Raw genomic sequence first — 15,023 nt, forward strand, 5'->3', positions numbered from 1 at the left:
ACAGAGGCCCAAGGGCTTGGGCCATCTCTCGCTGCTTTCCCAGGCATATCAGCAGGGAGCTGGATTGGAAGTGAAGCAACAGGAACGTGAACTGGCATCCATATGGGATACTGGCATCACAGATGGTGGCTTAACCCACAGTGCCACAACACTGGCCCCTCCATATAAATTTTAGAGTACTTTTACCTAAATCTATGAAAAATCATGCTTGAATTTTGATGAGTTGTATTAGTGTTATACATAAGTTTAGGAAGATTTGATATCTTTATTATAGAGTCTTGCAGACATAAACCTATTTTGATGTTTTTAATTTTTTAAAAAAGATTTGTTTATTTGAAAGGTAGTGTTGCTGGGAGGTGGAGCCTGAGGGGGAGAAAGAGAGAGAGACAGTGACAGTGCACACGCGCGAGCGAGAACTCTTCAGTCCACTGGTTGGATCGTTCCCCAAATGAATGTAACAGCTGGGGCTGTGCCAGGCTAAAATCAGGAGCCAGGAGCTCTATCTGGGTTTCCCATGTAAGCGCAAGTGGCCCAAACACTTGTCATAATCTGCTGCTTTCCCAGGCTCATTAGCAGGGAGCTGGATGGGAAGTGGAGCAGCTGCGTCTTGAACCACTGCAAAAGTATTGTTTAACTCACTGCACCACAAAGCTATCCCCTAGATCTTTGATGTTTTTCATAATAATCATTATATCATTTGCAGCATATAAGTCCTGTTCAGGTTTTATTAGGCTTTCCCTAAAATATTTTGAGTGATCTAAAATGATACTTTATTTCAATTTTTTTTTTTTTTTAATTTTGAGAGGTAGAGTTAGAGAGAGAGAGAGAGCTCTATCTGAAGCCAGGAGCTTCTTCTGGGTCTCCCATATTTGGTCCCAAAAGGGATACATACTAAATTATTAACCCATGCTTACCTGTGATGAGAGAATGTAGACGAAAGGATATTTCATTACTTATATATTACTTATATTTTTAGGTTCTAATTAACTTTTTATCAGATGGTCTTAAAATTATACAATAAGATATTATACAGTAAGATAGGAACCATCACCTATTATTAACATCTTTTTTGATTTCATATATCTATATCATCTTCACCTTGCCCCACCTCCTTTTTTGCCTGAATATTTAAAGCAAATACCAGGCACAAAGTCATATTAACCATAAATCTATGAACTTATATTGATAATGCATAAATTAAAACCTATACTAAAAAATTAATGTGCTCATAAGAGCTCCATAATAATTAATAGAGTTAACTGATTCTTAATTATTTTAAACCTGGACTATGTTCAGTATCCCAGATTAATTCAAATATATCTTTGCATAGTTTGCGGTTGGTTTGTGTTCAAAATAGAATCCAACAGTGTTCACACATGTTTTGGTAACAGAACTATTACTTTTTTCCCCTCCCCATTTTTAAAATGTATTTTATTTGTTGAAGAGGCTGTGTCACGCAGGCTGTAGAATTTGTTATGCATTTGCTTGTATATGTCATGTTTCATCACAGTAGGAATCACATAATGACATGTTTTATATTTAAGGATAAGATTAATCAGTTATTACCAGTGTGAACTACCGTTATAAAGTTCTCCATCACCTTTTACTTAATTTTTTAAAAAATATTATTTATTTGAAAGTCAGGGTTACACAGAGAGAGGAAAGGAAGAGAGAGAGGAGGGAGGGAGGGAGAGAGGGCGGGAGGAGGGAGGGAGGGGTTTTCCATCCACTAGTTCATTCCCCAGATGGCCGCAATGGCTGGAGCTGCGCAGATCCGGAGCCAGGAGCTTCTTCGGGTCTCCCATGTAGGTGCAGGGGCCCAAGGACTTGGGCCATCTTCTACTGCTTTCGCAGGCCACAGCAGAGAGCTGGATCAGAAGTGGAGCAGCCGGGTTCTAACTGGCGCCTATATGGGATGCTGGCACTTCAGGCCAGGGTGTTAACCCGCTGTGCCACAGCGCCCGCCCCCTACTTAATGCTTTTAATAGCCACTGACAGTGCTTACTTAGACCCATTACTTTATCAAGGTTGCAAGATTTTGTAATTCTTCATTTATTATCCAGAATTTTTCTATAAAAGTAATTCTCAAAAGTGGGATGCCCTAGATATTTTCTTAGTATCACCTGAGAACATGTTGGAAATGAAAATTCTTGGGTCTTAATCCAGACAGAAAATATGTGGGTAGGGACCAGCCATCTGTTTTAACAAGCTGCGTAAGTGATTCTGAGGCAAACTGAAGTTTAAGCACCTTTTCCATAAGAACTTTGCTTCATCAACCACTGGTTACTCTGAAATATAGTTCATACAGAAAAAGCAGGGTAGTCAATTTCTTCCTTTTATCAATTTAATTTTTTAAAATTTATTTAAATATTTGAAAGAGTGTGAGAAAGGAAGAAACAGAGAAAGATTTTTTATGTGCTGGTTCATCCTAAATATCCTTAAGAGCTGGAACTGGGCTGGGCCGAAGCCAAGAGCCTGAACCTCCATCTGGTTCTCCCACTTGGATAGCAGAGGCCCAAGTAGTTGGGATATCTTCCACTGCTTTCCCAGATACAATAGCAGGAACTGGATTGGAAGTGGAGCAGCTGGGACTCAAACCAGCACACAGATAGGGCACCACAATGCTGGTCCCTAGTTTTTTGTCATTTTGTGTTGCAGACCATTGTCATTATTTTTGATGTTCTTTGGCCAGTGTCAGCCTCCTGGAGAATTGCTTGTGTTCTTTAGCTACAACCTTGGTAGATTTTACTAGTGTTCTTGATTTCTTAGCATCACAAGATGTCCTAGGTGCAAATTATGTGTTTCTTTAGAGAAATGTTGTTTAGGGCCCACAATATGTGTCTTGAAAGTGTGATTGATTTCAGTGTATTTCTTTTTCTTTTTTTAAAATTATTTATTTGAAAGGCAGAATTGCAGAGAGGCAGAGGTAGAGAGAGAGAGATCTTTCATCTGCTGGCTCCTCCCCCACATGGCCACAACAGCTGGGTCTGGGCCGATATGAAGCCAAGAGCCAGGAGCTTGGACCATCTTCTACTTCTTTCCTAGGTGCATTAGCAGGAAACTGGATCAGAAGTGGAGCAGCCAGGACTTGAACTGGCGCCAATATGGGATTCCAGCTCTGCAGGCAGTGGCTTTACCCGCTAAACTACAGTTCCAGTCCCAGATTTCAGTGCATTTCTATGAGTGCATTTGTTTACTTTAATATATTTTGTCTCATTGGTGAGACAATGGTAAGTTTTAGGGTTTTTTGAAGATTCAGTGAGATACGTAATAAACTTTTAGAACAGTATCCAAGACATAGAAACTGTAGACAATAGTAGTTTTAAAATATTACTATTATTTTTTAAAGGTTTACCTATTTATTTGAGAGGTATTGCCAGAGAGAGAGTGAGATACAGAGAGGTCTTCCATCTGCTGGTTTACTCCCCAAAGGCCAGAACTGGGTCGATCCAAAGCCAGGAGCCAGGAACTTCTTCTGGGTCTTCCATGTGGGTGCAGGGGCCCAACAACTTGGGCCACCTTCTGCTTTCCCAGGCCATTAGCAGGAAGCTGGATTGGAAGTGGAGCAACCAGGACTGGAATCTGCACCTATATTGGTTGCCTTTGCTGCAGGCGGAGGCTTAACTTGCTACGCCACAGTGCTGGGTCCTAAATATTATTCTTGAACAGAAATCCTTTAGTTTCAGTCTCAACAGAAATCCTTTAGTTTCAGTCGCATTCCAGGAACATAATGTGAATAAATCTATATGGTGTGTATTCATTCAGAACTCACAAGGAGTTGAGAGACTATTTTATAGTGGTCTGATGTGCAGAATTCTTAGTATTGGTTGTATGTATCACAATCAGCAGAGTAACCTGAATTCCCTTTAACCTTGTCGAGTGGGAAAGCTGTTCCTTTGCCTGGCCTAGGCGAGGTGTTTTTGTTTTTAAACCTAGCACTGCAACAGGAGAAACTATGGGTAAATGCACCTGCAGGACAGAGTCAATTAGTGGGATGCCAGGTTGCCTCTGTTTACATTCCCTTCTCTGCAGTTAGGCTCAAGTCAATCATTTAAGATATGGATTCTTTTGTTTCTTTATGACTTCATTCTTTGTTGGTGGCTTTCTACACTTAACGATGCTTTCTTGATCTTCCCCAAAGGTATTGCAGTCTTTTGTTTACTGGGTGTGTGTATGTAACTTAACACTATATCATAGATACCTTTCCATTTTAGTACATAGAACTTTTTTTTGAAGGTTTTTATTTAATGAATACAAATTTCATATATACAGCTTTTAGGAATATAGTGGGTCTTGCCCTCATTCCCACCCTCCCACCCCCACTCCTATCCCACCTCCTACTCTCTCTCCCATTCCAGTTTTCATTAAGATTAGTCTTTAATTGACTTTATATACAGAAGAACAACTCTACAGTAATAGAAATTTCAACTGTTTTCACCCACACAGACACACAAAAGTATAAAGCACAGTTTGAAGACAAAGTGTTGCCATTAATTCTCATAATACACTCATTAAGGGCAGAGGTCCGGCTGGCGCTGCGGCTCACTAGGCTAATCCTCTGCCTGCGGCGCTGGCACACCAGGTTCTAGTCCTGGTCGGGGTGCCAGATTCTGTCCTGGTTGTCCCTCTTCCAGGCCAGCTCTCTGCTGTGGCCCGGGAGTGCAGTGGAGGATGGCCCAAGTGCTTGGGCCCTGCACCCCATGGGAGACCAGGAGAAGCACCTGGCTCCTACCTTCGGATCAGCGCGGTGCGCCAGCCACAGTGCAGCGGCCACTGGAGGGTGAACCAACGGCAAAAGGAAGACTTTTCTCTCTGTCTCTCTCTCTCTCTTACTGTCCACTCTGCCTGTCAAAAAAAAAAAAAAAAAAAAAAAAAAAAAAAAGACAGAGGTCCAACATGGAGGGTAAGTGCACAGTGACTCCTGTTGTTGATTTAACAGCTGACACTCTTATTTTTGACGTCAGTAACCACTCGAGGCTTTTGATATGAGCTGCCAAGGCTATGGAAGCCTTTTGAGTCCATGAACTCCGTTGGTATTTAGACAAGGCTGTATGCATAGTTGAAGTTCTCTCCTCCCTTCAAAGAAAAGTACATCATTCTTTGATGGCCCTGTCTTTCCACTGGGGTCTCACAGAAATCTTTCATGCAAAACAGTTTTGCCACTGTGTCTTGGCTTTCCATGCCTGAAATACTCTCATGGGATTTTCAGGAATATCCAAATGCCTTAGAGGCTGATTCTGAGGTCAGAGTGCTGTGTAGGGCATTTGTCATTCTGTGAGTTGCTGTGTGGACTGCTTTCCATGTTGGAACTTTCTCTCCTTTGTAATTATTGTTATTACTATTACTAATATTACTATTGTTATTACCAGAGATTTAGTCTTATTTATGTGATACCTTTGACTTTTAATCCTATCTATATTATCAGTTCCACACTTAATATGATCACTTTATCACATGAGATGGGATAGTGCCACCTAGCTTAATGAGATTTGGAGTCCCATGGTGGATTTTTTGCTGCACCCTTAGGGGTAAGTCTGTGGGAATGTGTGTGATCTGTACAGCTCCTCCCTCTCTCATTCCCACTTTTATTTTTAACTGGGATCTATTTTCAATTGACTTAATACACCTATGATTAATTCTAAGTACATAGAACTTTCATTTTTTTATTTTTTTTTTATTTTTTGACAGGCAGAGTGGACAGTGAGAGAGAGAGAGACAGAGAGAAAGGTCTTCCTTTGCCGCTGGTTCACCCTCCAATAGCCTCCGCAGCTGGCGCGCTGCGGCCGGCGCACCGCGCTGATCCTATGGCAGGAGCCAGGTACTTCTCCTGGTCTCCCATGGGGTGCAGGGCCCAAATACTTGGGCCATCCTCCACTGCACTCCCTGGCCACAGCAGAGAGCTGGCCTGGAAGAGGGGCAACCGGGACAGAATCCGGCGCCCCGACTGGGACTAGAACCCGGTGTGCCAGCGCCGCAAGGTGGAGGATTAGCCTAGTGAGCCACGGCGCCGGCCCAGAATTTTCATTTTTGAATAGCTGCAGAGTGTTGCGTGGATTGTATGGATGAACTATGTTTTGTCATGTCTTTGCTGATGCTGTCCTGAATAACCTTAGTAACCTCTTTTTGCATTTATGAGAATATACCCATAGGATAAATTGTTCTATATGAAATTTGCATGTATATGCTTCTCTGGAACTGGCACTGTGGTGAAGTGGGTTAACATCCTGGCCTGAGGCGCCGGCATCCCATATGACTGCTGGTTTGAGACCCGGCTGCTCCACTTCCCATCCGGCTCTCTGCTGTGGCCTGGGAAAGCAGTAGAAGATGGTCCAGGTCCTTTTGCCCCTGCACCCAAGTGGGAGACCCGGAAGAAGCTCCTGCCTCCTGGCTTCAGATCGGCAGAGCTCCGGCCATTGCAGCCAATTGGGGAGTGAACCATTGGATGGAATATCTCTCTCTCTCTGCCTCACCTCTCTCTCTGTGTAACTCTTTCAAATAAATAAATAAATATTTTTTTAAAAAAACCTTATATATACGCTTCTCCATGTTTGGTAGGTAATGCCAAACTAGTTTTCTAAGAGATGGCATTTTTTAAACTTTTATTTAGTAAATATAAATTTCCAAAGTACAGTTTATGGATTACTACAGCTTCCCTCCCCATAACTTCCCTCCCACTCACACCCCTCCCATCTCCCACTCCCTCTCCCACTCCCATTCCATTCACATCAAGATTCATTTTCCATTATCTTTATATACAGAAGATTGATTTAGTATGTATTAAGATTTCATCAGTTTGCACCCACACTGAAACACAAAGTGTAAAATACTGTTTCAGTACTACTTATAGCATTACTTCACATTGGACAACACATTAAGGACAGAGATCCCACATGAGGAGTAAGTACATGGTGACTCCTGTTGTTGACTTAACAATTTGACACTCTTGTTTATGGCGTCAGTAATCTCCCTAGGCTCTAGTCATGAGTTGCCAAGGCTATGGAAGCCTTTTGAGTTCGCTGACTTCGATCTTATTCAGACAGGGTCATAGCCAAAGTGGAAGTTCTCTCCTCCCTTCAGAGAAAGGTACCTCCTTCTTTGATGGCCCATTCTTTCAACTGGGATCTCACATGCAGAGATCTTTGATTTAGGTGGTTTGTTTTGTTTTTTTCTCCCCCAGAGTGTCTTGGCTTTCTATGCCTAAAATACTCTCATGGGCTCTTCAGCCATATCCGAATGCCTTAAGGGCTGATTCTGAGGCCAGAGTGCTGTTTAGGACATCTAGAAATGGCATTTTTTTTTAAAAAAAAAAAAATAAAGATTTATGTATGTGTTTGAAAGGCAGGGTTACAGAGAGAGGAGACACAGAAAGGGGCTTAACTTACTATGCCACTGTGCTGGATTCAGTTCTGCCTTTTAAATAAGTAAATAAGTCTTTTTAAAAAAGTATTCTTTGGCCGGCGCCGTGGCTCACTAGGCTAATCCTCCGCCTAGCGGCGCCGGCACACCGGGTTCTAGTCCTGGTCGGGGCGCCGGATTCTGTCCCGGTTGCCCCTCTTCCAGGCCAGCCCTCTGCTGTGGCCAGGGAGTGCAGTGGAGGATGGCCCAGGTGCTTGGGCCCTGCACCCCATGGGAGACCAGGAAAAGCACCTGGCTCCTGGCTCCTGCCATCGGATCAGCACGGTGCGCCGGCCGCAGCGCGCCGGCCGCAGCGGCCATTGGAGGGTGAACCAACGGCAAAAGGAAGACCTTTCTCTCTGTCTCTCTCTCTCACTGTCCACTCTGCCTGTCAAAAAAAAAAAAAAAAAAAAAAGTATTCATTTCGTAGTAACTGAGCAAAGTATCAGTGGTTGGGCTCATTTCCAGATTGGTAGATGAGACTGACAACTGTTGCTTTCAGTGGAACTTAGTTTAGTTGGGAAGTACTAAGTTAAATAAGAACAGTTAAAGTTAGGGTAAGTGCACCATAAGAAAAATAAGGAGTACCTTGGGAGCAAATTGCCTAGCTTATGTGAGTTGATTGCCTAGGGAATGCTAGAGGAACCCATGTAACTGAGGTATGGAGGATGGTAGGAGTTGAGGAAGTTGAAGGAATAGTGGTGTTAGGTATGAAGAATAGTATAGAGAGTAGGGGCCGGTGCCGTGGCTCACTTGGCTAATCCTCCGCCTGCGTTGCCGGCATCCCATATGGGCGCCAGGTTCTAGTCCCGGCTGCTCCTCTTCCAGGCCAGCTCTCTGCTGTAGCCAAGGAAGGCAGTGGAAGATGGCCCAAGTGATTGGGTGCCTGCACCTGCATGGGAGACCGGGAGGAAGCACCTGGCTCCTGATCGGTGCAGTGCCAGCTGTGGCGGCCATTTGAGGGGTGAACCAACAGAAGGAAGACTTTGTCTCTGTCTCTCTCTCTCACTAACTCTACCTGTCAAATAAGTTAAAAAAAAAAAAAGTACAGAGGGTCGAGACTGATCTTGATCTTGTAAGATCTTTGGATCACATGAAGGATTTCCTTGAGACCAATAAAAAAAATCCTTGAAGGATTTTAAGAAGCAGCAAGATCAATCCCTAGTGGATAGTTCGAAGTGAAAACCTGAACTCTTCCAAAGGGATAGCCAGATAAACATCTGAAGTATCCTGGGAGTCATACAGAGCATATCAGTTCTATCCAGTTTTCACTCATTTCAGCTCTTGGAGGGCAGTAGTTGATGGCTTTAGGTGGTTGGGTCCCTGTAACCCATGTGGGAGATCCAGATTGATCTCTTCAGCCTTGCCCACCACTAGCTGTTTTGGGCATCTGGGGATTGAATCAATGGATGGGAGCTTGCTCACTTCCTGTTTCTTGGCCTCAAATAAAAAAATTAGTTCAAATAAATATATAAATCTTCAAACTTTAAATGTAAGTTATGTCCTCTAAGTTGGATAGACTATAAATAGATTTAATCAAAGAATAATAAGATCTCATGCCATGCATTAATTTATTCCACAGATAGTTGTTTCATATTTGCTGTATTTATAGACACTGCATTGGGTACTAAGAAAAAAAAAAAAAAAGACCTGTAGCTTGGTACCTAATAGTGCAGAAGTACAATGAAGGGGCTGGTGTTATGGCTAAGCAGGTTAATCCACTTCCTTCAGTGCTAATAACCCATATGGGTGCTGGCTCAAGGCCTGTCTCTTCTTTTGATCCAGCTTCCTGTTAATGTGCCTGGGAAAGCAGTGGAAGATGATCCAAGTCCTTGGGCCCCTGCCCCCATGTGGGAGAACCCAAGGGAGTTCCAGGCATTTGACTTTAGGTAGGCTCAGACCTGGCTGGTGCAGACACCAGGAGTGAACCAGTGTGTGGAGGATCTTTGTCTGCCTGTCTACCCCAACCTCTACCTCCACCCCCACTTTGTAACTCCACTTTTCAAATAAATCTTTTTTAAAAAGTACAATGAAGCATGAGTCAATAGAATTATTTCAGGCAGAAACTCTAGTGTATAACCTAATTTGTGCATTGCTTATTATATATGAGAGAGTATTGGAATATGAAGCCAGAAAAAAGCAAAGTTCTTAAATTAAATAGCAGATTAACAAGTTTAAGCTTCATTTTTGTAAACAAAAAGAAAAATACTGAAGTTTTTGAGGTAGGAGAGATAGGACACCTTCCAGTACACAGGAAAACTGAAGTAGATAAGACTGAACATTAAGAATCCCAAAAGACCAGGAAGGAAAGAATTCAACACTCCCTTCATTAGTGGGAAGCTGAAGTTGGGATTCCAATCTAGGCACTCCTGTATGGCATGTGTGTGTCTTTGTGTCCACTCCTATTTGTTTATTTTAAAATTTATTTATGCGAGAGGCAGAGATAAAGGGAGACGAGAGAAAGTGCTCCCCTTTCAGTTTGTTCACTCTCCATATGTCCTCCAGTGCCTGAGCTAAATCTTGCCAATCCAGGTCTCACGTGAGTAGCAGGAACCCAGGTACTTGAGCTGTTACTGCTACCTTCCAAAGCCTGCATTAGCAGGAAGCTGGAGTCAGGAACTGGATGTGGGATGTGGGTGTTTTAATGGGCCTCTTAATAACTAGGCTAAATGCTCCCAAATTTGAGGGTATCAGACGTACTTTTTTTTTTTTTTTTGACAGGCAGAGTGGACAGTAAGAGAGAGAGACAGAAAGGTCTTCCTTTTGCTGTTGGTTTCACCCTCTAATGGCCGCTGCACTGTGGCTGGCGCACCGCGCTGATCCGAAGGCAGGAGCCAGGTGCTTCTCCTGGTCTCCCATGGGGTGCAGGGCCCAAGGACTTGGGCCATCCTCCACTGCCCTCCCGGGCCATAGCAGAGAGCTGGCCTGGAAGAGGAGCAACCGGGACAGAATCCGGCGCCCCGACCGGGACTAGAACCCAGTGTGCTGGCGCCGCAAGGCGGAGGATTAGCCTAGTGAGCCACGGCGCCGGCCTGTACTTATTGTATAAGCCAGGTATATAACATATTTTTCTTTAGAATTCATATTTTTCTTAAGAATTCAGTTTACCAAAAAGTAAATTCAACAATTTATAATATATCTTTAATAGTTTTTTTGTTATAAAATAATAGCTTTTCTCCTGATTTCCCTCTGTGACCCACAGCATGCTCATTCTTCCTTTGATGTGTGTGTGCTCATAATATGTCTATATTTTTACTAATTCAGTCTCTTGCTACTGTCCGTATAGAGATTTCTCTTGGGAAAATGGTTCTCTAGTGTAAATAATATAATAAAATTATAGCCCTTTGTTGTATTTATCAGCATTATCATTTGAATTAAATCTTCATAAAACAGGTAATTAATTAGATTATGATATTCAGCTGTGAATTAGTGAAACTAGATAGCATTTCCTGAATTCTTTCATTGACAAGACTTGTTTCATATTGTTTATGTAATTCTTTTGGTGGCCTGGTAATTGATTTTTTAAAATAACTTGAGTTATTTGTGGGAGAGTATGTAACCATTTCTTGTGTGATGAACTTAATTTGAATTACCGTACCCTTTGTCAAGGGGGACATGCACAACTTTGTGAGTAACATGAGTAATATGTTGTTATATATTAGACTTCTTTTTCTTTCTTCCCTTCCCTCCCCCTCCCAGCCTCCCACTCCTACTTTTCTTGTACCTGTTTTCATATATAAGGCCCCAGGACAATGGGCTGTGCTAACTATCCACAGGAGCCTAACATTTAGTTGAGGGAGCTGTGATGGAATGATGCTGGACAAGCATTTGGCATAGGAGTTGAGCCAGGTGGAACATCTGTTGTTCTGCATTGAGGCACTTGGTTTGATCCTGGCTCTGGTTCCTGATTACAGCTTCTTGCTACTGCATACCCTGGAAGGGGAGGGAGGCAGAGGTGATTGCCCAAGTGTTCTGAGTCCCTGACACCAACATGGGAGACCAGGATTGAGTAACCAGCTCTCAGCTGCACTTAGCCTAGCCCCGGCTTTTGTGGGTATTTGGGAACATGAGCTAGTACAGGAGAGATTTCTGTGTCTTATTTTTCAGATAAATAAAAGCTTACCAAAATTTATTCAAAGATCATTTTTGTGATTTTCCTCTGGCAAATCACAAAAATGATTGCTGAAGAAACACGTACTTTTAAATGGAAGGAGGTTTTTCCCCCTTGAAAATTTGAGGAAGAGCATAAATTGTGATTTCTAGATGTTTCTTGTATTTTAACCTGGGTTTTAGAAGGAAAAAAAAATGGAAAACTATACTTGATATTTGAACCCTATATAAAATCCGTGCTTCTAGAATAGAATTTGTCCTTTGATATAAACTGGGAAATGGATTTTGAAATACTGTAAATTTTTACTTTAGTGTAGAAGTAATTCTAAATGATTTTTGAGAGATTAGTGTTGTTTCTGTAGTAAAATACACAAAGCATAAAATTTACCATCCTATTTATTAAGTGCATAGTTCTGTAATGTTAAGTATATTTACTTTCTTGTACAATTTATTCTCAGAACTCTTTGTCTTGCAAAACTGAAACTCTGTACTCATTAAACAGTAACTGGCCATTTCCTCCTGCCCTCAGCCCCCACCCATCTACTTTTTGTCTCTATTGTTTTGGCTATTTTAAGTACCTCATATAAATAGAATCATACTATATTTGTTTTTTCATAACCGGAATGTTTCACTTGGCAGTGTTCCCAAGATTCATCCATGTGCACTATTAGAATTTCCTTCTTTTTTAAGATTAATATTCCACTGAGTATATTAACTACATTTTGTTTATCCAAAGCAATTTGGGTCACTTTCACCTTTTGGCTACTGTGAGTTATGTGGCCAGCATTCTAAAATAATTCGATTTTAGCTGCTACTTAATCTTACCAAAAGATAAATCTACATTCATTTATGATAGGAGGCATAATATAGTTGCTAAGAGGGAATTTCTGGTTTGAAGTCATACCTTTGGATTCAAATCCTATGGCTCCCTTTCTAGCTATCATCTTTTTGGTGTTTGCTCAGCTGCCTAATAGAAATAATAAAGGTTCTTACGTTGTTTGTATTAAATTGGATAGTATACTTAAAGTCCTTAAAATAGTGTATAGCACATAGTAAAGTTCATTATCATTGTTAGGAAAGGAGTCTTGGTTCAAATGTCCATTGAGAAGTACTGCAGGCTGTCTCCCAAAGAGGTAAAAATGAAAATAGGAGTTTTTAAACTCCTCTGATGCTGAGGAGATGAAAACCTGAGCTAAATAATATCAGCCTTCTCTGTGGATGGGATTGAGGAAGTAGGGGTAGGTAAGAAAGAGACTGGGTAGAGTATTGGGATTGGCCCTCGTTACCCTCTTCATGGGGGTACGGTAGGGATCCCCATGTCCCTGTTCTCTGAGCCAGAAGCATCAGAAGTTGGTCTTTGTTACTGCCATTGCTTCTTGATCATTATTCCATGCCAGCAACTTTTAAAAGCATGAAAAGTGATGGGTGGCAACTTTATAGACAGGCAAACCAGGTTATACAATGATATAGCACTGTAGATTGTGATTAGTTGTGATTCATACTTTATAGTTTCCACTTTACCATCAAGAGAAATGTGAACTGAAAAATAGCTTTTTAATGTATTGAATCTCTACGTTTATAAATTTATAAATTGAGTAGTTAAATCTAAAGAACGAAATGCAGCCTCATCAAGATTTTTGACTTAAATCCTGTAAGTTCGCTCACATGAATAGGACACTGGACCACTGGACCTGCCTGTTGTACTGTAGGTGCCACAAGGTGTGATGCTTCTGAATGTAATTTCACTACATGGAATGATTAAAACCTAATTCTAGTAAAAGTGTTTTGTGAAGAGTCAATATAAAATATTTTTAGGACTAAATTTTCTTTATGAATCTTTTTATTTTTATTTTTTATTTATTTATTTTTTGCCAGGCAGAGTTAGTGAGAGAGAGAGACAGACAGAAAGGTCTTCCTTCCGTTGGTTCACTCCCCAAATGGCTGCCACAGGCAGCGCTGTGCTGATTGGAAGCCATGAGTCAGGTGCTTCCTCCTGGTCTCCCATGCGGGTGCAAGGCCTAAACACTTGAGCCGTCCTCTACTGCACTCCCGGGCCAGAGCAGAGAGCTGGCCTGGAAGAGGAGCAACCAGGACAGAACCAGAGCCCCAACCGGGACTAGAACCCGGGGTGCCGGTGCTGCAGGTGGAGGATTAGCCTAGTGAGCCATGGCGCTGACCTCTTTATGAATCTTGTTTTAGTTATATTTAATACTATCATGCTACTTAAGATTGTAAACAGTAAAAATGGACTCTCGCCCGCAGTTTTTGAAATCTTGTTTACTTTTTAGAGGGAAAGCCGTGCCCATAGAATTTAGTGAGTTAGGGAATATTTTTGTCAAAATGAATTCAGCTGTTTAAGGACATAATCCAATAGGGGAGCATCTATATTTTGCCCATTTGGTGTCCTTCGCATGTATTGTTTTAGTTTGGCAAATACTTACTGCTTAGTAAAAAAAAATGTGATTGAAGTGATGTCACTCAACCTGTTTTACATTTTGAGCTCTGTTCTTTACAATAGCTTAATAATGATTTTGGATCAACGTGGATATTAATTCTACATTCAGTTTAGGATTTAAGGTGCTGTCTTAGTGATTACTCATTGTCTTATTTTGAATGGCTATATTTCATATTGCTTCTAATAGTTTAATAAAATTTAATACAGGCTAGAGTAACAAAGATGCATGTTTTTATACAGACATGAGGATTTTAGTGTATAAAAACTATTAGTTTGGGAGTGGTGATAAGATAAGGAATCCAGATAAGTAGCTTTAGTAAAACTGCAAGAAAATGGAAAAATCTACCTCTGTGTCTTGTGTTCTGTTTTCTTCCCTCATGTGATTGGTCTTCAAAAAGAATAGTCATCCTAGTGAGTTTAGCAGCTATGATTTGATAAGCTTGGGAATAGAATGAGAAGGTTGAGTTGAATATGAAAAAGATTAGTTGATTTGTTGTGGTTATCAAACTGTTTAATTCAGATATTGAGAGCGTTTGTCCAAGTTCAATGAGGATATTTTAAGTAATTTTAAAATTTTTTCTTATTTTTCAGCCAAACCAAACAGGAAGCTTACTTTTCTCTACCTAGCCAATGATGTCATTCAGAACAGCAAAAGGAAGGGGCCGGAGTTTACAAAAGATTTTGCACCAGTAATAGTGGAGGCTTTTAAGCATGTTTCAAGGTATAGTAATTGTTCTGGGTATTAAGTAATCTGTTTTAAATGCATAATATGTCCTTTTGCTAAAAATTTGTCTAAAAACATTAGGATAAAAATAGGGAATGTGTTATTTTGAAGATGCTGTTAACTAGCATCTGTAAATGTCTTAAATGTTTTCTGTGATTATGCAGATAAGTGTTTAAATTACAGTTTTCTTTAAGAAATGAAAAGCAGCCGCTGTATTGGAATGAACTTCATTAAGAATGAATGAAGGTGTTAAATTAAAAGTTTTTGTACTTATAAATCTTGCAAATGATATTTCTGTATATACTTTGTCCCCTTTCTCCTCATATTGCTTGTAATGAT

General features: G+C 41.0%; 1 protein-coding gene across 2 annotated transcripts in view; it reads left to right on the plus strand.

Moving 5' to 3' along the window:
- The window catches only part of RPRD1A (regulation of nuclear pre-mRNA domain containing 1A), an 87,357-nt gene that overhangs the window by 21,306 nt on the left and 51,028 nt on the right, over positions 1-15,023 (plus strand). For both annotated transcript variants that reach the window (XM_089305803.1, XM_002713499.6), the window contains exon 2: positions 14,552-14,681. In XM_089305803.1, the coding sequence (XP_089161929.1) occupies positions 14,552-14,681 (130 nt within the window). The remainder of the gene's footprint in view (positions 1-14,551; positions 14,682-15,023) is intronic.

This window comes from Oryctolagus cuniculus, chromosome 10, assembly GCF_051225735.1.
Source record: "Oryctolagus cuniculus isolate XC-2025 breed Fujian yellow rabbit chromosome 10, ASM5122573v1, whole genome shotgun sequence".
NCBI lineage: Eukaryota > Metazoa > Chordata > Mammalia > Lagomorpha > Leporidae > Oryctolagus > Oryctolagus cuniculus.